At 36.7% G+C, this 24740-nt stretch overlaps 1 protein-coding gene across 4 annotated transcripts in view; it reads right to left on the reverse strand.

Annotated features, from left to right (window-relative positions):
* Positions 1-24740, reverse strand: part of kdm4b (lysine (K)-specific demethylase 4B) — a 550987-nt gene that overhangs the window by 161118 nt on the left and 365129 nt on the right. For all 4 annotated transcript variants that reach the window (XM_072244640.1, XM_072244641.1, XM_072244642.1 and 1 more), the window contains 2 exons: positions 20497-20918; positions 16843-16963 (listed from right to left, as the gene is read on the reverse strand). In XM_072244640.1, coding sequence (XP_072100741.1) covers positions 16843-16963; positions 20497-20918 — 543 coding nt within the window. The remainder of the gene's footprint in view (positions 1-16842; positions 16964-20496; positions 20919-24740) is intronic.

Here is a 24740-nt window from a genome sequence, read left to right on the forward strand (position 1 = left end):
TTTAAATTGATATGTTTATAGGTAAGGCTTACAATCATACGATCAAAATTCAGGCAAATGTGGGACTAACTCAGGTGGGCAGCATGGTGAAAATGGACAAGATGGGCTGAAGGGCCTGTTTCTGTGCCATATAACTCTATGACCCTACAGATATGATATTAAGTTGCAAAATACACTCTAGCTGACTACATTAAACAATAAAAGCAGCTCAGGATCTGTCAGTGATAGAACAGAGGGATTGTTCCAAAATCTAATTCAAGATCTAATTCAAATTATATGCATTCAGGACACAAGAAACTTGCCTTGATAAGAGTTATGGGAGAAGAAAGAGTTAAACTATAAACGTGGTACATGTCCACTGACATTTCAATAGTTTTGTGAGAATTTAAGAGGGAAAAGTAAACAGGCAGCTTTTGGTGAGCAATTTGTTTTCTCTAATAGAACAAATAAACCCCAATGAAGAGCATGAAATTGCATACAGGATTCCAGCCAGGATATTCAATCGACATTCCTGCTTTAATGAACCCATTGCTCCCTAAAGGCATATATCATCTCTTTAGTTCATGTATAAAAATCCATCAAGATTACTGACAAACACCGCAAGGGAGCTGCAAGGATGGCTTCATTATCTGACAAGTAACTGAAGGAAACTGAACTGAACATGATTGCATTAGGAGGACAGCAGTCACAACAGAACACATTAAATTCAAATTAAACTTTCCTTACCATTCATTCTATCAAATCCTCTTCAAATGGCTGTAAGTCTTCTATAGTTTAGTGTTAGAAAACAATGTATAAAACATGACACAAAGGCTGAAGGTAAGATTTCTTCTGTATATGCAATCTGTTTCACTTGTTTGTTTAGGAATCTGTTTGAGTTTCATTCAATCCCTTCCATAGATCATCAGTAACAGAACAGTACTCCAGAGAAGGCTCTCTGGATTTTACAGCCAACTCTTGGAAACTAATTAGGAAGTCTGTCATTTTTAAAATTTTCTCTCTACTTCCCTAAGTGAATCCAGTTCACAAAAGTATATCTGCTTGCCTTTGGAATTAGTCCCAAGAGTTTAAACTGAGGAGTAGTAAGTGTTAGCAATGCTAACAGGCTTTTCCAAACACTTATACCAGCTCCTAATGGATTCACTTAGACTAGGTTCAAAATTAAATCTCAAAGTAAATTTATTATCGAGGTACATGTATATCACCATATTCTACCCCGAGATTCATTTTCTTGCAGGCATTCACAATACATAAGGAAACACAATAGACACAATGAAGCACTACACTCAAGACAGACAAGCAACCAATGTGCAAAAGACAACTGTACAAATACAAAAAAAGCAAAATTAATAAAAATAAATACATTTGAAGTCAGAAGTTTACATAGACTTTGGCCAAATACACTTAAACTCAGTTTTTCACAATTCCTGACATTTAATCCTAGAAAACATTCCCTTTCTTAGGTCAGTTATGATCACTACTTTATTTTAAGAACATGAAATGTCAGAATAATAGTACAGAGAATGATTTATTTCAGCTTTTATTTCTTTAAGCACTTTCCCAGTTGGTCAGAAGTTTACATACACTTTGTTAGTATTTGATAACATTGCCTTTAAATTGTTTAACTTGGGTCAAATGTTTTGGGCAGCCTTCCACAAGCTTCTCACAGTAAGTTGCTGGAATTTTGTTCTATTCCTCCAGACAGAACTGATGTAACTGAATCAGGTTTGTAAGCCTCCTTGCTCGCACACACTTTTTGAATTCTGCCCACAAATTTTCTATCGGATTGAGGTCTGGGCTTTGTGATGTCCACTCCAATACTTTGACTTTGTTGTCCTTAAGCAATTTTGCCACACCTTTGGAGGAATGCTTGGGGTCATTGTCTATTTGGAAGACCCATTTGCCACCAAGCTTTAACTTCCGGGCTGATGTCTTGAGATGTTGCTTCAATATATCCACATAATTTTCCTTCCTCATGATGCCATCTATTTTGTGAAGTGCACCAGTCCCTCCTGCAGCTACGCACCCTCACAACATGATGCTGCCACCCCCATGCTTCACGGTTGGGATGGTGTTCTTGGGCTTGCAAGCCTCACCCTTTTTCCTCCAAACATAACGCTGGTCGTTATGGCCAAACAGTTCAACTTTTGTTTCATCAGACCAGAGGACATTTCTCCAAAAAGTAAGATCTTTGTCCCCATGTGCACTTGCAAACTGTAGTCTGGCTTTTTTATGGCGGTTTTGGAGCAGTGGCTTCTTCCTTGCTGAGCAGCCTTTCAGGTTATGTCGATATAGGACTCGTTTTACTGTGGATATAGATACTTGTCTACCTGTTTCCTCCAGCATCTTCACAAGGTCCTTTGCTGTTGTTCTGGGATTGATTTGCTTTTTTCACGCCAAAGTACATTCATCTCCAGGAGACAGAATGCATCTCATGGTGTTTATACTTGCGTACTATTGTTTATACAGATGAATGTGGTACCTTCAGGCATTTGGAAATTGTTCCCAAGGATGAACCAGACTTGACATCATTTTCTGACCTCAATCCGATAGAAAATTTGTGGGCAGAACTGAAAAAGCGTGTGCGAGCAAGGAGGCCTACAAACCTGACTCCGTTACACCAGTTCTGTCTGGAGGAATGGAACAAAATTCCAGCAACTTACTGTGAGAAGCTTGTGGAAGGCGACCCTAACGTTTGACCCAAGTTAAACAATTTAAAGGCAATGCTACCAAATACTAACAAAGTGTATGTAAACTTGTGACCCACTGGGAAAGTGATGAAAGAAATAAAAGCTGAAATAAATCATTCTCTCTACTATTATTCTGACATTTCACATTCTTTTTTTTTGTTTGCAGTACTCTTTCCAATATTTTTATTAATTTATATATATAAGAATACAGAGTACAGGAAAAAAATGTCAATACATTAAACTAAATTGCATATAAAGCCTCCATACCCTATATTTGTCCAAGTCAATTAGTTCGTAACATTGAAAAATAATAATTTTATTATATAAAAAAAATCGAACCCACTACCAAGACCGAAGCTGATTAGTAGAAAAAAAAAGAATAAAAGATTGTTAGTCATCACCTGTGCTTTAACAGCAAATCAAAGGTTTTGAAAATATTCGTTTGAAAGTCTTGATTGGATTCAAAGATTGAACATCGAATCTCCTCTAAATTTAAACATGACATCACATCATGTAACCACTGGGCATGAATAGGAGGGGCCACAACTTTCCATTTAAGCAAAAGTGTCCTTCTGGCCATAAGAGACATAAAAGCCAAAATGTGCAAATCAGATGGCTCCAAAATAATATCCTTTCCTCCAACAATACCAAATAAAGCAGTCAAAGGATTAGGCTTGAAATTTACTTTAAAAAGTATCGAAAAGATTTGAAATACTTCTTTCTAGTATTTTCCAAGACTCAGACATGTCCAAAACATATGAATGAGTGAAGCTTCTCCATTATTACATTTATCACAATAGGAAGATCGATCTAAATAAAAATGAGACAACTTATCCTTAGTCACATGGGCCCTATGGACCACTTTAAATTGAAAGAGAGAATGACGGGCACATAACGATGAAGTGTTGACCAATTTAAAAATTGGATTCCAAGTTTCCTCAGAAATTGAAGTCTGTAAATCTTGTTCCCAAAGTTTTTTATTTTATCTAAAGGAACATTTCTCATTCCCAACAGCATATTATAAATATTAGATATAGATCCATTATAAAAAGGATTCAGATTAAAGATTACATCTAGTAGATTCTTACCAGGACTTTTAGGAAATGTACTTATTTGAGACAGTAAAAAATCTCTTATTTGTAGGTATCGAAAAAATGCGTTTTGGGTAAACTATATTTAGTTGACAATTGTTCAAACGAGAAAAGACTTTCCTATACAAACAAGTCCTGAAAGCATTTACTACCTAATCTATCCCATTCTTTAAAATCCATATCAATCATACAGGGTTTAAAGAAATAATTTGAAAAAAATGGGACTCGAAAGAGAAAATCTCAATAAGTCAAAATATTTTCGGAATTGTAGCCAAATCCACATAGTGTGTTTATCTACCAGATTATCAGTTAACTTACTCAAAGACAAAGGAAGTGAGGATCCAAGAAGAGAAATAATAGAGAATTTATTAACAGAATTAGTTTCTAAACACACCCACATCACGATTTATATAATATAACCAAAATGTAAGATTTCTTATATCAACCGCCCAATAATAAAATCTTAATTTTGGTATGGCTAATACTCCATTCTTTTTATCTTTCTGAAGATGAATTTTATTTAATCTAGAACGCTTATTCTTTCATATATAAGAAGATATAATAGAGTCAAGAGAATCAAAAAGGATTTAGGAATGAAACCCAGCAATGCCTGAAAAAGATATAAAAGGAGTATGGAAGATATAACAGTCAAAGGAGTTTCAATTTTTACAGATTCCTCAATTACATTTACTCATCAAGACATTATTTCAGATCCTAGTGGTAGATTTTTGTTAATTACTGGGTTACTTTTTAATAAAAAAGTTGCTATGGTTAACGTTTATGCTCCAAATGTGGATTATCCTGAATTTTTTAAGCACCTGTTCACTTCCTTTCCTAACTTAAACGAGTATATGTTGACAATGGGTGGTGATTTTAACTTACGTTTAAACCCCATGTTGGATAGATCCATATGTAGTTCGGCTCTACCGAATAAGTCAGCTACTTTTATCAACTCTTTTATGACTGGTTCTGGGATTTCAGAAACTTGGAGATTTCTACACCCAAAGGGCAAAGAGTTTTCATTCTTCTCACGTTTATCATTCTTATTCTCGAATTGACTACTTTTTTATTGACTCTTGTTTAATTCCATCTGTAATTGATTGCAATCATGACATTAACGCTATTTTGGATCATGCTCCAATGAAACTTTCTATTAAGTTAATGGATACTTCTTCTACTAATAGACAATGGCGATTTCATTCTAATTTGCTTCAATACTTGGACTTTGTTAAGCTTATGAAGGAACAGATTGATTTCTTCTTTTCAACTAATATTACGGAAGAAATTTCCAACGGAACAGTATGGGATGCTTTTAAAGCTTATATCCGCGGACAGATTATTTCCTATTCTGTTGGTTTGAAAAAACGTATTAAGAATGAAATACTTTTGTTGGTTGATAAAATTAGAGAAATTAATAAAAAGATATTCTATTGCTTCTAGCAAGGAGCTTTATAAACAGAGAGTTGAACTCCAAATCAAACACAGTTTATTATTAACAGACTGATGGAAAATCAATTAATGAAAACTAGAAGTGAGTTTTATATTCATAGTGATAAATCGGGTAAATTATTAGCTAATCAATTGAAAATTACTTTGGTTAAACGTCAAATTATTAAGATACGTAAACATGATGATACTTTGACAGTTGATCATGACAAGATAAACAAAACTTTTCAAGAATTTTATACCTCTTTATACCATTCTGTCTTTCCTCGTGATTTTAACATCATGCATGACTTTCTAAGAAACTTGAATTTTCAGAAATTATCACCCGAAGATTGTTTAACATTAGAAACTCCTATCACAGAGGAAGAAATAACAGCTGTAATCTCCTCAATGGATTCCAGTATAGCACCTGGTCCTGATGGTTTTACAGTGGAATTTTTTAAGTCTTTTTCCTCTATTCTCTCTCCTTGGTTGTCTAGAATATTCAAAGAAGCAATCAGATTAGGTAAATTACCACGATCGTTTTATGAAGCTTCTATTTCTTTAATTCTTAAAAAGAATAAAGATCCTACTGATTGTGCATCATATAGACCGATATCTCTTTTGAACATAGATTCAAAAATGTTTTCAAAAATTTTAGCAACTAGGTTAGAGAAGGTACTACCTCAAATTATCTCTCTGGACCAAACAGGATTTATTAAAAACCATTATTCAACTTTTAATATCAGGAGGTTAATGAATATTGTTTATACTCCTTCACTTAACACTCCGGAATGTATTATTTCATTAGATGCTGAGAAAGCTTTCGATAGAGTTGAATGGCCATATTTATTTAGTGTGTTCGCGAAATTTAATTTTAGTCCGATATTTATATCTTTGATTAAATTGTTATATCATACCTCTGTAGCTTTGGTTTGTACTAATAATCAAAGATCTCCCTTTTTTCATCTATCTCGGGGTACTAGGCAAGGATGCCCTCTTAGTCCATTATTATTTGATATTGTCCTTGAACCTTTAGCAATTGCCATCCGAGACTCGCCTAACATTTTTGGTATTACCCGTGAAAATAATATACATAAATTATAATTACATGCAGATGATTTGTTATTATATATCTCTAATCCGGGGAAATCAATTCCCGTTATTTTATCTCTGTTGGCTCAATTTAGTAACTTTTCTGGTTATAAATTGAACCTTAATAAGAGTGAACTATTTCCTCTAAATAAGCAGTTTCCTATTTATGGATGTCTACTATTTAAATTGGTTACTGACTCTTTTACATATTTAGCAGTTAAAATCAAGAAAAAGCATGAAGATTTATTTAAAGCTAATTTTTTTTACCTTTAATTGATCAGATTAAACTGTTGTTTACTAAATGGTCACCAATGTCTTTGTCACTGATCGGTCGGATCAATGCTATCAAGATGATTATTTTGCCTAAATTTTTATATCTATTTCAAACAGCAGCAATTTTTTTTCCAAAATCCTTTTTTGATAATATTGATTCAAAAATTTCCTCATATATATGGCAGAACAAAAACCCTAGGTTAGGTAAAAAGACATTTCCAGAAATCTAAAAATGGCGGGGGGGGGGGGTGGTTAGCTCTCCCGAATTTTAGATTTTACTATTGGGCAATTAACATTCGATATTTAAAATTTTGGTTACGGGACTTGGATGTAATTTCAAGTCCACATTGGGTAAATCTTGAATGTAATTCTTTACAAGGGTTTTCATTGGGTTCTATTTTAGGGACTTCGCTTCTTTTTATTCTTTCTAAATTGTATAAGCAAATTAATAACAATAGTTAAACATGCTTTATGTATATGGTTTCAATTTCAAAAATTTTTCAGGTTGAACCAATTTATTTTAGCAAGTCCTATTATACCTAATTTCTTTTTTCAACCTTCCACTATGGATCAAGCTTATTTAGATTGGAAAATCAAAGGCATAGTACGATTTTGTGGTTTATTTTCGGATAATTGTTTTATGTCCTTCAACCAACTATCTAATAAATATAATTTGCCTAGATCTCACTTTTTTAGATATCTACAGGTTAGAAACTTTTTAAATACTGTTTCTCCTAATTTTCCAAATTTATATCCAATGGATATTTTGGAAAAAAAATTTAGTTTTAAATCTTTGTCAGAAAGGTGTTGTAGCAATTATTTATAATACAATTATGAATTTATGTCCTGATGGGAAAGAGAACTTAAAATCACTGTACCGATTGAAAAATGGGGAAAAAATTCTTCAATTAGTTAATTCATCCTCTATATGTGCTAAACATGCGTTGATACAGTTTAAAGTAGTGCACAGGGCTCATATGTCTCAAGATAAACTATCTCGTTATTACTCTTATATAAATCCTGAATGTGATAGATGTCATTCTGAGACAGCTTCTTTAACTCATATGTTTTGGTCATGTCCTTTGTTGAAAAAATACTGGAAAGATATTTTTGATATTGTCTCAACTGTTTTGAATATTGACTTACAACCTCACCCAATTACTGCTATTTTTGGGCTATTAGTGATAGAATCAAATCATTTAACCTCTTCAGCTCATCCGATGATTGCATTTCTTACATTAATGGCTAGAAGATCCATTTTGCTGAATTGGATTGGAAAGAGATTAATCCTCCTACCACATTTCAGTGGTTCTCTCAAACTATGCTGTGTTTAAATTTGGAAAAAATTATAAGTGTTGTTTATGATCCCTCTATTAAATTCAAAAAGAGCTGGAGGCCATTTATTCAACATTTTCATATGATGTAATTTGACCTTTTCCAAACTTATTTTATTTCCTTGTAATATTGGTTGAGAGGAACGGAGTCGTCGACACTAAGGCTTTCTCTTTTTCTTATGATGTTACATAACAGCCCATGTCTTTTTTTTTTAAGTTTAGTTGATTAATTCTCTTTAGATTAGTTTTTTTGGGGGGTTATAATTTTTTTTTTCCTTTTTCATGGTTTGTTTTAGATATTTTTCTTTGTTTTATATCGTTCATCTGTATTCTATATGATTTAAGTGTCAACTGGCTTTATAATTACTTATGCTAATTATAACAATGTATTCCCAATAACTTTGTACTATTACCATGTTATGTTTATTATTATGAAATTAATAAGAAGATTGAAAAAGAAAAGAAAGATATATAAATTTAGGTAAAATATCCATTTTGATAGAGTTAATTCGACCAATTAGCCATAATGAAAGAGGTGACCAATTTGATATTTTTTTTTACATGATTCAATAGAGTAAGAAAATTTTCTATAAACACTTATAATTTTTAGTGATTGTTACACCTAAATAGGTAAATTGGTTTCTTACAATTTTAAAACAAAAGTTAGAATTTGTTGGTATCAAATTGTTCAAAGGGAAAAGTTCACTTTTATGGAGGTTTAATTTATAACCTGAAAACTGGCTAAAACAGGAGTGCAAAGAAAGCACATGGGATAATGAAGTCTCAACATTAGAAATAAACAGCAGCAAATCATCAGCATACAACAGACTTCATGAATAGTGTCTCTCCTTAAAATACCGGTGATATCATTAGATTCTCGAAAAGCAATGGTTAAAGGTTCTAAGGCCAGATCAAAAAGCAAAGGGCTCAATGGACAACCTTGTCCAGTGCCACCTTGAAGTTTAAATAGTTTGGAGTTATTAAGATTAGTGATAACCCGAGTAGAAGGGGCTAAATAAAGTAATTTAATCCATTGAGTGAAAACAGGTCCAAAGTTAAATTTTTCTAAAGTTTTAAATAAATAATTCCATTCAACTCTGTCGAAAGCTTTCTCAGCATCTTGGGATACCACATATTCCGATACCATGTTAGAAGGAGAATAAATAACATTTAATAACTGGTGAATATTAAAGTGAGAATATCGATTTTTGATAAATCCGGTTTGGTTATCAGAAATGACAGATGGTAAAATATTTTCAATCCTATGGGCCAAAACTTTAGATAAGATCTTAGCATCAACATTAAGTAAAGAAATTGGTCTATTAAGAGCATTCAGCTGGATCCTTATTCTTTTTAAGAATGAGCGAAATGGAAGCCTCATAAAAAGATTGAGGAAGTTTAAGGAGAGACTTAAATGAATCAGAAAAAAACTGAACATAAATGAGGTATAAGCAGTGAGAAAAATGTCTTGTAAAATTCTCCAAAAAATCCATCTGGACCCGGAGATTTTCTCAAATGTAATGAGCGCAACAATTTCCTCGAAAGAAATAGGTTGTTCCAACAATTTTCTGTTGTCAGCAGAAACTGTAGGAATATTTAGTTGATCTAAAAAATTGTTCATTACAGTATCATCCTTAGAAGATTCAGAACTATAAAGTTTAGAGTAAAATTCTCTGAAAGTATCATTTATTTCTAAATAATCAGTTGTCCTATCACCATTAGCTTTGCATATTTCTTTAATCTGTTGCTCAGCTCTAAAGGTTTTAATTTGGTCAGCCAATAGTTTACCTGTTTTATCTCCATGAATATAAAATTGACTATTATCTTTTAGGAGTTGGATTTCAATTGAATAAGTTAAAAGATGATCATATTTAGTTCTAATTTCAACACGTCTGTTATATAAAGTAGGTTCTGAAGCCAAGGCATACTCTTGGTCTAACTGTTTCAGCTGATTATCTAAATCACTTCTCTCTTTATTAGCTTTCCTCTTAATACTTGCAGTATAAGAAATAATTTGTCCTTTAATATACACCTTAAAGGTATCCCATCTGATAGGACTAGAAGTCTCCTCTAACGTATTCTCTTCAAAAAAAAGGCAATCTGTCTCTCCATAAACTTTAAAAAATCTTTATCAGATAATAAAGTTAGATTAAATTCCCAAAATCTATTTGTTTGAAGAAGACAAGGAAGATTTAAAGATAGAAACACAGGAGCGTGATCTGAAACAGCAATCTCTTTATACAGGATTGAACTAATGGAATCATTTGGCTATGAATAAAAAAATAATCAATCCTGGAATATGCATGATGAACTTGAGAAAAAAAACGAATATTCCTTATCTACTGGATGAAAACAAACACGAAGCATCAACAATGCTACATTTCATTAAAAAAGATTTAATAAACACAGCTGATCTATTTGGTATCATTGGCTTAAAAGATGAACAATCTAAAACTGGATCTAAGCAACAATTAAAGTCTCCACCCATCATCAATGAGTACAGACTTAGATCCGGCAAAAATGAAAAAAAAAACACTCAAAGGAACCTGGATCATTATTATTCGAAGCATATACATTGGCAAATACCATTAATTTGTTATTTAGTTTCCCTGATACTATAACAAAACGCCCATTAGTATCAAAAGTTACTTTATGTTGAACAAAGGGAACTTTATTATCTATGAGGATCGAAACTCCTCTTGCTTTGGCCTGAAACAAAGAATGAAAAAGAGATCCCCTCCATCGATAAAAAAAGCGTGAATTGTCACACTTATTTACATGTGTTTCTTGAAGAAAAACAATGGGTACCTTAAGTTTTTTTAATATAGGCAAAAATCTTATTTCTTTTCACAGGGTGATTTAGTCCTTTTACATTAAAACTAAGTAAATTAATACTTTGATCCATTTTAAGGCTCTTTATAAGAAAGATTAAAATAGCAATCAGAAAAATGTATATCAAACCCAAATAATAAGCCTTGAAATATATTAACTATGCAACAGAATTGACTAGATTCCCAAATCAGCTTCAAGAAAAAAAGACTCCCCATCCCTCCTCCCCCTTCCTAACTGACCTAAGAGAGGGAATGTTTTCTAGGATTAAATGTCAGGAATTGTAAGAAAAAACTGAGTTTAAATGTATTTGGCTAAGGTGTATCAACTGCAAATAAGCATTAACTATGAGAACATGAGATGAAAAGTCCTTGAAAGTACGTCTATAAGTTGTGGGAACAGTTCAGAGTTGGGGTAATTGGTTATCCCATCTGGTTCAAGAGTCAGATGGTTAAAAGGAAATAATTGTTCCTGAACTTGGTGGTGTGGGTCCTGAGGCTCCTGCACCTCCTTCCTGATGGAAGCAGCGAGAAGAATCAGAATCAGGTTTATTATCACTGGCATACGATGAAAAATTTGTTGTTTTGTGACAGCAGTACATTGCATTCTGTGCACCGGTTTCCAAGAAGACGTTGCATTGCGTAGCAGAAGAGAGAAAGTTCAAAAGAATTGAGCAGGGGCAGTCGGGACATTTTGCATGCCACGTTGCCTGAGAACATGTTAGGTTGGGCATAATCAAGCACTTAACAAGGCCAATAAAAAAAAAGTTCGGTTTAAGTTAGGTTTCACTTTGTGTGCGTGGGCCTGTGCAAATTCTGGCTTGGCTCACAGAGACTACAGCAAGAAGAGGCAAAAGCTGCAGGGAGATTTTTTCATTTAATTTTTCTTCTTTCTTATGGCACAGTTAGAGTAGTGGGGATGCCAGGGAATGCTCCTCTCATGGGATGTGGGAAGGTAGGAAGATTTCCAGTGTCCCTGACCACTACACCTGCGAACAGTGCATCCAGCTGTAGCTTCTTTTAGACCGTGTTAAGGAGTTGGAACTGGAACTGGATGAACTCCGGATCATTCGGGAGGCTGAGGGGTTGATCCACAGGACATAAAAGGAGGTAGTTACACCCAAGCTGCAGGACACTGGTAAGTGGGTGATTATCAGGAAGGGGAAAAGGGGATAGGTTGCCAGTGCAGAGTACCCCTGTGGCTGATCCCCTCAACAACAGGTGTACCACTTTGGATACTGTTGGGTGAGAAGGACCTAGTAAAGGAAAGCAGCAGCAGTCAGGTCTCTGGCACTGTGCCTGGTTGTGTAGCTTAAAATGCAAGAGAGGAGAAGAGGAGTGCAATAGTGATAGGGGAATTCCATAGCTGGAGGAGCAGACAACAAGATTTTGTGGACATGAAACAGACACCTAGATGGTATGTTGCCTCCCAGGTACGAGGGTGAGGAATGTTTTGGATTGAGTCCACAATGTTCTAAGAGACAGAGTGAGCAGCCAGAAGTCGTGGCACATATTGATACCAATGACGTAGGTGAGAAAAGGGAGGAGATCCTGAAGAGAGAAAATAGGGAGTTTGGTAGAAAGCTGAAAAGTAGGACCTCCAGGGTAGTAATCTCTGGATTTCTGTCTGTGCCACTCACCAGTGAGGATAAGAATAGGATGATTTTGTAGATGAAGGCACAGCTGAGGAACTAGTTCAGGGGGCAGGAATTCAGATAACTGGATTATTGGGATCTTTTCTGGGGAAGGTATGACCAGTACAAAAATGACAGGTTACACCTGAACCCAAGGGGGACCAATATTCTTGCAGGCAGGTTTGTAAGAGTTGTTGGGGAGGGTTTAAATTAATTTGTTAGGAGTTGGGAACCAGAGGGACAGGGTTGAGCATTAGGCAGTTGATATACAAGTAGTTGCAATGCGCACTGACACTGTGAGGAAGGACAGGCAGATGATAAAGCAAAATTGCAGTCAGTGGGATGAGTTGAAATGTAATCAAAAAGGGTGATGAATACAGGACTGAAGGTGTTACATTTGAATGCATGTAATAAGGAACGCAGTTAGAGATTGGCAGGAATGGTTTAGTGGATTCATTGAGTCGTTGCTGAAAGAATTCATAGTTGGGAGCCAAACATCCAAGGATACACATTGTATCAAAAAGACAGACAGGTAGGCCAGATATGGGTTGGAGTGGCTGTTAGTAAAAAATAAAATCAAATCCTTAGGAAGAGGTGACATAGGATTGAAGATGTAGAATATTTTTTGGTACAATTAAGAAACTGCAAGGGTAAAGACACCCTGATAGGAATTATATACAGACCTCTGAACAGTAGCCAGGATGTGGGGTACAAATTACAATGGGAGATTTAAATAAAACATGTAAAAAGGGCAATGTTATGATAGTCATGGTAGTTAAATTGGGAAAATCAGACAGATGCTAGATCTCAAGAGTTGGAATTTGTCAAATGCCCATCAGATGGCTTTTTAGAGCAGCTTGTGGGAGAGTCCACAAGAAGAAAAGCAATTCTAGATTGGGTGTTGTGTAATGAACCATATTTGATTAGGGATCTTTAAGGTAAAGGAACCCTTAGGAGGTAGTGATCATAATATGATAGAATTCACCCTGCAGTTAGAGAGAAAAGCTAAAGTCAGATGCATCAGTATTACAGTTGAGTAAAGGGAATTACAGAGGCATGAGAGAGGAGCTGGTCAAAGTTAATTGGAAGGGAACAGTAGCAGGGATGATGGCAGACAGCAATGGCTAGATTTTCTGGGACCAGTTTGGAAGGAGCAGGATAGATAGATAAAGGGAGGAGACCCTGAAGAGAGAAAATAGGGAGTTTGGTAGAAAGCTGAAAAGTAGGACCTCCAGGGTAGTAATCTCTGGATTTCTGTCTGTGCCACTCACCAGTGAGGATAAGAATAGGATGATTTTGTAGATGAAGGTATAGCTGAGGAACTGGTTCAGGGGGCAGGAATTCAGATAACTGGATCATTGGGATCTTTTCTGGGGAAGGTATGACCTGTACAAAAATGACAGGTTACACCTGAACCCAAGGGGGACCAATATTCTTGCAGGCAGGTTTGTCAGAGCTGTTGGGGAGGGTTTAAATTAATTTGTTAGGAGTTGGGAACCAGAGGGACAGGGTTGAGCATTAGGCAGTTGATATACAAGTAGTTGCAATGCGCACTGACACTGTGAGGAAGGACAGGCAGATGATAAAGCAAAATTGCAGTCAGTGGGATGAGTTGAAGTGTAATCAAAAAGGGTGATGAATACAGGGCTGAAGGTGTTACATTGGAATTAGCCAGCAAGCTTAGGGAAGACTGACATATCATGGGTTTTAAATTCCCACTGCTCTACTCACACAATTGGCAACTTAGTTGTCAGCTCCCCATTATTTAAAAGCTTAATTTGCTTACCAATGTACCCACAAAAATTCTGGGCTCATAGTTGGCATTTTAAGGAGCATTTTAGCAATGTTTGAATTGGTTACCTGATGTCAATCTCTCCAGCTTTGAAAAATGTGAATTGATAAATCTCATTCCTACATGTCATAAAATCTCATGAATTTGGAGGTCAATTTTTAAACCATTCTTTGTGTTTCTTGCTTTTTTTTTATTCATTACAATAGTGGTAGTCAAAATGTCTTACAATGATGCAATAGGGAAGCAGAGATGCCTTTTGAATGAGCTGACAGTTTGTGAGAGTTAAATCATTTTAGTTATTTTGACAAAACAAATAATCCACATGTGAAAGAATGTAGGACAATCTATAAAACACTATATTTGAAATCAAGGGGATAGAAGATACTTCAATCACTAACAAAAAAAAGCTAGCGATAGAGCTCATGCCCACAATGCTACAACTATGCACTCTTCTAAAGGTCAACTTTAATATGGCAATTGCCACGTTTTAAAACAAAAAGTCACGGGCCTGTTGACTGAAAGAGAAAAATGCCAGCAATGATAAACCTCTCCTCTGCATTGGGTAAATTACAAATGATGAAAACCAGAAAGCTGACATTTCCACCACAAATTGCATGATGTCTAAAGTTGGGATCATGCTTAGATTGTCTTAAGAACTTTCTTTTTGTGTTGTCACGTTTCTGGAATCAAGTACTATCTCAGAAAACAAGTACAAGACACTTAGAATTGCTACAGTTCTAGTGGTATGTCCACTACTAAAATAATGCAAAGGAATGGGATAAAATTCTGCCATATATATTACTAATATCTTTGCACCTCAATGAAATTAAGCAGTTTGCTGGAACTCTTTAAAGCTGTTAATCACCTCCAACAACACTGCATCTGTACTGAGGCTCATTTCCTTCCTGATATACAATTTTTGTTAATAAAAGTGCAATCCAGAAACTTCATTACAAGTCAGAGCTCATCACTTAATTGTTCTTTGCATTTCTAACCTCTTCCAGTTACTTTTAGGATAGCCATGGTTTATTCAGAAACTCAACTTTTAACTGAAAGACCATTCATCAAACACATGTTTATTTTTTGATTATTTTTAATATTCATAGTTTTAAAATATTTGTATTAATAGTTTATTGGTTCATTATACTGTTTCTTTGTCCAGTATAATGTTTCACTAAAAAGCAGTGACTTGAATAACAATATTGTGGGTTAAAGCACCAAAACAAAACTTGAGATGGGCTGACAATGCAGTGTAGTACTGAGGCAGTGCTGAACTGTCACATATGCTGTCTTTTGGATGTTACAATAAACTGGCCGAAGGTGAGGTGCCGTACTTTGGGAGAGACCAAATGTAAAGGAACAATATGTAAGGGCCAGATTGTACAGAGATATCTTGGGGTCCAAGCTCATAGCTTTCTGAATGTGGCTGCACAGGTTGATAGGATAGCAAAGGTAGTGTACGGCAAGCTTGCCTTTATTATTGAGGCACTGAGTTCAACCATCTGGAAGTTATGTTGCAACTTTATAAAACTCTGGTTAGGTTGCTCCTGGGGTATAGAATTTAATTCAGGTTGCCCCATTATATTAAGAATGCGAAGGATTTGAAGAGGGTGCAGAAGAGATTTACCAGAGGCAGCCTGGATTTAATCTGAATCTGAAGGGAATGTCCTATGAGGAGAGGCTGAACAAACTTGGATTGTTTTATTTGGAGCAGCAAAGGCTGAAAGCAGATCTGACATAACTTTCTAAGATTATGAAAGAGATAGGTAGGTAGCCTACATCTTTTTTTCCTGAGTTAAGATATATAGTACTAGAGGGCATATTTATAAGGAGACGGGCATGAATTCTAAGGATATATACAGGGCAAGTTTCTTCTATGAACACAAAGGATAGTGGGTGCCTGGTTGGCGCTGCCAGGTGTGGTGATGGAGGTAGATATAATGGAGATGTTTAAGCTCCAAGATAGGCACATGAACGTGCAGAAAATGAAAGGATATGAAGATTATTTAAGTAGAAGGAATTAGTTTCGTTAGGCATTTAATTACTAGCTTAATTAATTCGTCACAACATGTGGGCCAAAGGACCTGTTCCTATGCTGTACTATGCTATGTCCTACATTCTGAAATGAGGCTTTATTTGGGCTTTTGTGTGAATTTGAAAATTCCCATGCCATTATTTCAAAGAGGAGCAGGGTGTTACCCTCTGTGGCTTAGCCACCATTGATATTTCCTCAGCGTTGCCAAAACAAGTTATCTGGTTACTGGAATACAGAAATGTGGCAGGGAATCAAGCAAATTCTCTGAAAAAGACACAAGAAATTCTCTGGGAATTAATGATAATATTTCCTTGCAACTAAAAATCTTATTTTACATGGTTTATCTGGAATCATACTAGTGCATATTTCACAATCGTAAACTGATCTGTAAATCATTCTTCATATTTAGATTGTAGTACTAACAATGGAACTAAAAGCTACAATGAGAAAACTAAAACATTGAGCATTGGCTTAATTAAACATTGCTTAATCAGTAGATTAGAAAGAATATGGTATGCTGATGGATTCTGGTATAGTTTTGCTAGGTTATATACAAAGAGCTGTTCAACAATGAGTTAAGAATTGTATCCTAAACAAATACTGAGCTTCCCACTTCCTTGGATAAATTGAAAGAAATATACTCACCTTCATCACTGCTTGCTTCAAGTTTGACAACTGACAATGGAGATCTAGCTGGTGGTTTACTGAATGGATGGCGACGACTCTTGGTGATTTCTCTCTTCAACTTCGGATAAACTGGAGGCAACTAAAAAAAAGTGAAGAAATCACAACTGGACTGAAGTAATAATTAACAAACTTGGAATTCTGCTTAAGTACTTTAGTCACTATACACGGAGCTAATGTGCTGCTGAGCAACTATTCATAAGGGATTATAAACGCAAAAGGAAGATGCTGAAAACACTTGGCAGGTCATGCAGTATCAGTGCAAAGAAAAATTATTAAATGATTCTCTCCCACATTTCCTGTTTTTACTTCACATTTACAACAAATGCAGGTTTTAAAAAATATTTTATTTTATTGGTATTCTTTTAGATTTGTCTATGTGTTTAATTGAAATGGATACTTATATGTAGTACTAGTTAGTGTGTTCTACATGCTAGTTTGACCATGAAAACGTCAAAAATGAAATTGTTCTTTCTCCACATAATGCTTATATACATATATTTATTATGACTTAAGGGACAGAAATGAAGGCATGCAATGCAATCATCAACACTATTAAAGTCCAATTCATCACTTTGTCAGTAATCAAATTTGGAAATTTTTAGGTTATTGGCATGTTACTAGCACATTTACATACTGAACTATTTTTTCCATCCAACTATAAAAAGAAAATGAAAAAAAGATGCAGGTCAGGCAACATCATAATTTCCAGTTGATAACCTTTATTTCAGATTTCCAGTATCTGCAGTCTTTGCTCTATAATTATCTGGAAAATTGGAGAATAGCAAATATTGTGCCTTTGTTCAAGGAGGAATTAGGGATAACTCAGGTCATTATTGGCCTGTAAAACTCACATCAGTGGGGTAGAAGCTATTGGAGAAGATATTGAGGGACAGGATTTCTGTGCATTTGTAAAGGCATGGGCTGTTTAGGCACAGTTAAGATAGCTTTGTACAGGGCAGGTCAGACTTTATAAGCTTGATAGAGTGTTTTGAAGAGGTAATAAAGGAGCTTGATGAGGATAAGGCAGGGATGTTATCTAAATGGATTTTAGTAACACATTTGATAAGAAGCCTCGTGGTAGGGTGATTCAGAAGGCAAAGATCTATGGGATCCAGAGTAAATTGCAAGTTTGGATTCTGAACTGTCTCGCCCATAGAATCCAGAGAGTAAGGGTGTAGGCTAGAAGTCGTGACCAGTGGTGTACCGCAAAGTTTGCTGTTGGGATCTCTGTTCTTTGTTGTATACTTATGTATCAATGATGGATGAAAATGTAGATGGGTGGATGAGCAAGTCTGTGGATGACACTAAGACTGGTGGAGTTGTGGACAATATAAAGGACTACCAAATAATAAGTGGGGTAAAGATTAGTTACAGACATGGACAGAGAAGTGGCAGATGGAGTTTACTGTGGGCAAGTGTGAGGCAAGGTCCACTGAAAGAAGAAAGTAGAGTTAATGATACGGCCCTTAAAAGCATTAAGGTACAGAGCATCTTGAGGTGCAGGTCCATAGTTCACTGAAAGTGGTTACACAAGTGGATAAGGTGGTAAAGAAGGCACATGTCATGTTTGTCCTCATTGGTAAGGGTGTTGACTATAAGAATAAGGAAGTCATAAACAGCTCTACAAGACTTTAGTCAGACTGCATTTAGAGTAATGTGTGTAGTCCTGGAAGGATGTAGAAACTGGTGAACGATATTGCTTGGACATAATAGTTTGAGCTATAAGGTCGGACAAATTTGAGTTGTTCTCCCTAGAGAGTTAAGGAGCCAAAAGCAGAGCCGAATAGGTTTTCTAAATTATAAGAGGCATAGGTAGGGTGACAGTCAGAATCTCTTTCCTAGGGTAGAAATGTCAAACACCAGAGGACATGTTTTAAAGACTAGGGGGAAAGGCTCAAAGATGACATGACATGAAAGTTTTCTTTCATGCAGAGAGTGGTACATAGGTACCTGGAATAGGTTACCAGGAGTAGCAATACAATCAGTCTGGTGGAGTTTGAAGAGGCTTTTAGAAAGTCACATGAATATAAAGGGAATGGAGGAATAGGAGGAGAAAACTTATTTCAAGTTGAAATCAAGGTCAGCAGAACGCTATGGGCTGAATGGCCTGTTCAGTTCTGTACTGCGCTGCAGTATAATTAGGACATGACAAAGGCAAGGTATCCTTTATGAAATGCCAGTGTATTTCTAGACACTAAAGCTCAAAGAACATTTATTATCATTTATTATATTTATTATACCATATACAACCTTGAGATTTGTCTTCCTACAGGCAGCCACGAAACAAAGAAATACAAAAGAATCCACAAACCACACCCACCCCATCAAACAAAGACTGTCAAACAGACAACGTGTGAAAAAAAGAATAAACAATAAAAAATAAACAAATAACACATAGAACATGAACCGCAGAGTCGCAAAATGTGAGTCCACAGCTACCGAACCAGTTCAGCAAAGCAGCCAGTACAGGAGCCCAGTGTAATTCTTCTGCACTAGCCACATTAAAAGGCAAAAAAAAGGGGTGAGAAGGGAGCCAGAATGGGGAATACAAAAAAAAGGGAGAGAGCTGAGAAATTACTGGAAGCGAGAAAAGTCAATGTTCCTGCCATCATGAACATTGGAAGCTACCCAGATGGAATACAAGGTGTTGCTCCTCCAACCTGAGAGTGGTCTCATTGTGACTGTAGAGGAGGTCATAGACTGAAAAAGTCGGAACAGGAATGCCTTACTTTCAGTTAGCTCAATTCGTAGAAATCCAATGGCTTGTGTTTGAGCTCTCTACTGAGGAAGTAGTGCACTCTTGGAAGTGAACTTGTTTGTTTGAGACTTTATATCAAGAACATGAATGTCTGGTTTGCTAATGCTATGCATTATAAAAATTCCTTATGTTTTATGAAAGTATCATGTCTTCAACTACTTTTAGGAACTAAGAGACCATACAGATTCTCATTTTAATTCTATATCTAGGTCAGACCTCATGCAGTGCTCTCTCAGTTGCAAGGAACTAGCTAGGATTATCTCAAGTAACTGAGCATTCTGTTGAGGTATATGCTGTCTGCACTGCCCTTTAATTTTGCTTTCCTCAAATATTGCTGTATTATTTAAAATCAACTGAATAATTATTAAGACAAATTGTTCCTAACAGCCTGGGGGCAAAGTGATAGTCATGAAATGTACACATTCACTACAGAGGTCAAATGCCATTGAAGTTAATTTGTTTTTCAGTTATTGGAGACTCACAATTCAATACCTTCAAACTTAGGACCCATTCAATTGCAAAACCAAAATGCTTCCAAAGTCTTTACATTTATAATTTTGGAATGAAGTATAATGGGTGAAAATGGGAATTAGTTCTTCAAATTCTTACTATCTTTACCCCATTTCAGAACCAAAGTTAGGAAGCTACATATATTGACATTAATGACTGAAAATGCTCACTCCAAGGATATTGTGGACACCATATATCAAGCCATAGAGTGCACAGCATCGAAACAGGCTCTATGGCATACCACCTCCACACCAACTTTTCTTTTGTCCATCTGCATCGATCCCATTTACCTGGATATACAGAGAATTAATTTTAAGTCTATAAGTGAAATTTTTTTTATATACCTGTACATCAGTAGTTTCAAAACTGGTGTCAACACTTTCATGGTCACTTGTTTCCTCCTCCATTGTCATTCCGTCATTGATCGTCTCTGCTTCCTTCCACGAGGCCAGTTTGTCCCTGGTGGCAAACTGTTCAAAGGCCTGCTGACAGGACATGTGTTCCTTGTCGAAAACCACCTTCTTTGATTTGGGCAGTACGTACACCATGGTGGTTTGACTTCTGGGCTTAAATTCAGCATCAGCTGCAAAACTCTCAGACAGCATTGTTGCCAATGCAGCGGGTGAATCTGCATGGGATGATTCTGCTCTGGGTTCGATGCCATCAGTTGAGGTAGCTGCTGTTGTATCTGGTTCCACACGCTTCCTTTTCTTTTCACTTTTGGATTTTGAAGAACGAGAATATGTTTTCAGTGGCTTGCCATTTGCTGTTCATAAAAAAAGAAAAATGAAGACTTAAGACCTTACTACAGTTTTCACACATAATCAAACACAACAGTATTATGAAAACAAAAGATTATTAAGTTGAGGAACAGATTACCTTTATGCATCACATTAGACTTGTGGGCAAATCTCAGAATCAGATTTAATATCACTATATTGTCATGTATTGCTGCTACTAAGTTAACAAATTTCACAACACTTGCTGGTGATAATAAAGTTGATACTGATGCTGACTCATATGTTGTGAAATTTGTTGCTTTCTGGTAGCAGTACAATGCAATATAGCAGGGGTCCCCAACCTTTTTTGCACCGCAGACCAGTTTAATATTGACAATATTTTTGCAGACCGGCCGACCGGGGGTGGGGAGGGTAGGGTTGCCAACGGACAAGAGTAGCAGTCAAATACGGGATACCCCGAGAATGACTACCATGACCATGAAGCCTTGCGCGGGCACCTGTGTGCGCATGCGTGAATGTGCCGATTTTTTTTTCTACAAATCGTTTTTGGCGATTCTGTTCAGTGAAACTACACTGTACATATATTATTTCTACTTTATATAGGCTGTGTATTTATCATACCATTCCTGCTTTTACTATATGTTAGTGCTATTTTAGGTTTTATGTGTTATTTGGTATGATTTGGTAGGTTATTTTTTGGGTCTGGGAACGCTCAAAAATTTTTCCCATATAAATTAATGGTAATTGCTTCTTCGCTTTATGTCATTTCGGCATGATATGTTTCATAGGAACGCTCTACCTTAGCGGGGGAAATACAGAACAAGGGCAGTCCCATATGGGACAAACCAATTTAGCCCAATATACGGGATGTCCTGGCTAATACGGGTCAGTTGGCAACCCTTGGGCGGGGGGGGGCGGGGGGTGTTAATCACAACCAGAATATAGGTGATAAGTCAACTATAAGTCATTTATAAGTGGCTACTACACTCAATTTCCTTTCTAAAAGGGTTTATCTAATGAATTTAATATTAAACACACAGCGCATATTTTCCTCACTTGAATATAGTGATAAGTCACTTATAAGTCAATAGCTTCATCACATTTTAAGTAACGTTTCGATATTAAACAGACAGCACATAGCTTCCTCTTATGAACATATAAAATCATTGCAACACACCAGTATCGCTTGTTTCCCTGCAACAAGATGGCGCCATTGAGGGGTGATGGAAGACAGCGATACTCGAAGAGGATTCTTTATGTCCAGTCTATTCTGCAATTTAGTTTTTATTGCATTCATTGCAGAAAACCCCGCTTCGCAGAGATATGTTGAAAATGGAAGCAACGTTTTCAGTGTTTTTGTGGATATCTCAGGATATTTAGCCTTGACTTTGATCCAGAATGCCGGCAGAGATGTCATGTCAAACATACTTTTCAGCCCAGCATCATCCGCAAGCTCGAGGAGTTGACCTTCTTCCCGCGCTGACATGGATGACACGTGCGTAATGACCTCGTGTGCGTTCAACTTCAACAGTGGGCGTGACAGGGAATGAAGAAAGGTGCAGCTGACTCATATCACCAAATCATATCATTTCCTCACGGCCCGGTACCGGTCCGCAGCCCGGTGGTTGGGGACCACTGCAATATAGGCATCCGTTAGTCTCATGAGACCATGGATTTGCGCCTTGGAAGGTTCCCAGGGCGCAGGCCTGGGCAAGGTTGTATGGAACACACATAAAATTTGCTGGTGAACGCAGCAGGCCAGGCAGCATCTCTAGGAAGAGGTGCAGTCGACGTTTCAGGCCAAGACTAACTTCGTCAGGACTAACTGAAGGAAGAGTGAGCAAGGGATTAATCCCTGCTGCGTTCACCAGCAACTTTCATGTGTGTTGCTTGAATTTCCAGCATCTGCAGAAATCCTGTTGTTAAGGTTGTATGGAAGACTGGCAGTTGCCCATGCTGTAAGTCTCCCCTTTCCACGCCACCGATGTTGTCCAAGGGAAGGGCATTAGGACCCATACAGCTTGGCACCAGTGTTGTTGCAGAGCAATGTGTGGTTAAGTGCCTTGCTCAAGGACACAACACGCTGCCTCAGCCAAGCTTTGAACTAGCAACCTTCAGATCACTAGACGAACGTCTTAACCACTTGGCCACGCGCCAACACTTGCAATACATAATAAGAATAATAACTATAAAATACAATAAAAATATTTTAAATAACTAAATTAAGTAGTGCAAAATCAGACCCAAAAATACTGAATTGTACAGGAGTTCGTTGTCCATTCAGAAATCTGATTGGAGAGGGAAAGAAGTGTTGAATGTCTGTCTTCTTGCTCCTTCACCTCCTCCTTAATAATGGATGTCACTTTTTTGAGGCATTGCCTTTTGAAGATGTCTATGCTATGGAGACTAGTTCCCATGATGGAGCTGGCTGAGTTTGCAACTTTCTGCGGTTCTTCCCAATCCCGTTCAGACACCCTCCATATCAGACATTAATACAACCAGTTAGAATGCTCACCACTGTACATCTGTAAATATGTGCAAGTCTTTAGATTCATACCAAGTCTTCTCAAATTGCTGATGAAATATAGCTGTGTGCCTTCTTTGTAATTGCACTAATATGTTGGGCCCAAGACATATGTTAACAACAAGGAACTTGAAACTGCTCGCCCTTTCCATTGCCGATTCCTTGATGAGGACTGGTGTGTGTTCCCTCGATTTTCCCTCCCTGAAGTCCACAATCAATTCCTTGATCTTACTGATGTTGAATACAACGTTGCTGTTACACCACTCAACCCCCTGATCTATCTCACTCCTATACATCTTCTTGTCATCATCTGAAATTTCCCAAGAACAGCTGTGACATCAGCAAATTTATAGACAGTGTTTGAGCTGTCCCTAGTCAGATAATCGTGGGTGTAGAGAGAGTAGAGCAATGGGCTAAGCATGCATCCTTGAGATGTGCCAGTGTTGATTGTCAGCGATGTGGAGATGTTGATCCACACTGTCTGTGGTCTCTCAATGAGGAAATCAAGGATCCAGTTGAGGGAAGTACAGGCCCAGTATTTTGAGCTTGCTGATTAGTACTGAAATACCCAAGTCAGAATTGACTCAATTCCCATTCCACAGAATTGGATAAAAATAGGTCAGCACCATGGTTCACTACATAGGTAGCATTAATGTAGTTTTGCTGACATTTACATGGAACAATAAACCAAAGCCCCTAAGTGGATAAATATAAAAGATTCCAAAGAAGAAAATAAGCACTGCCATTGCCATAATTGATATTTATCCCTCATTCACATCAATAAAAACAGATTGTCTCTCTGCTATTTCTTGTACCTTGTTGCTTGTAAAGTTCCAATGGATCCTATATTACAACACAACTTAGGCTGTGTGACAAGTGGTGCAGCTAGTGGAGCTGTTTGCTGCCTCACATTTCCAGTGACTCGGGTTATTTCTCATCTCAGGTGCTGTGAGGAATTTGGACACACTCCCTATGACTATGTGAGTTCCCCCAGGTGTTCCAGTTTCCTCCAACAACACAGGTAGGTTGAGGAGTTAAATGGCCTCTGTAACTTACCCCCGTGTATTAGTGAGTGACACAATTTGGGTGTGAGAACTAGCTAAATGTAGAGAATAAAAGAGAATTAATGTACAATTAGTATAAATGCTGCTCAATAGGTAGCACAATTGTGGTGGTCTGAAGGACCCATTTCTGTACTGTATGACTCTAGATTTTAAAAGTATTTCACTGGCTTGGAAACACTGAGTGCCAGAGATGAAAGCTGCTATATTAATGCAATCTCTCTTTCCTTTTGTAAAAAATGTGGCATTCAACAGTTTTCAGC

The sequence above is a fragment of the Mobula birostris genome, chromosome 26 (genome assembly GCF_030028105.1).
Source record: "Mobula birostris isolate sMobBir1 chromosome 26, sMobBir1.hap1, whole genome shotgun sequence".
Taxonomy (NCBI): Eukaryota; Metazoa; Chordata; class Chondrichthyes; order Myliobatiformes; family Myliobatidae; genus Mobula; species Mobula birostris.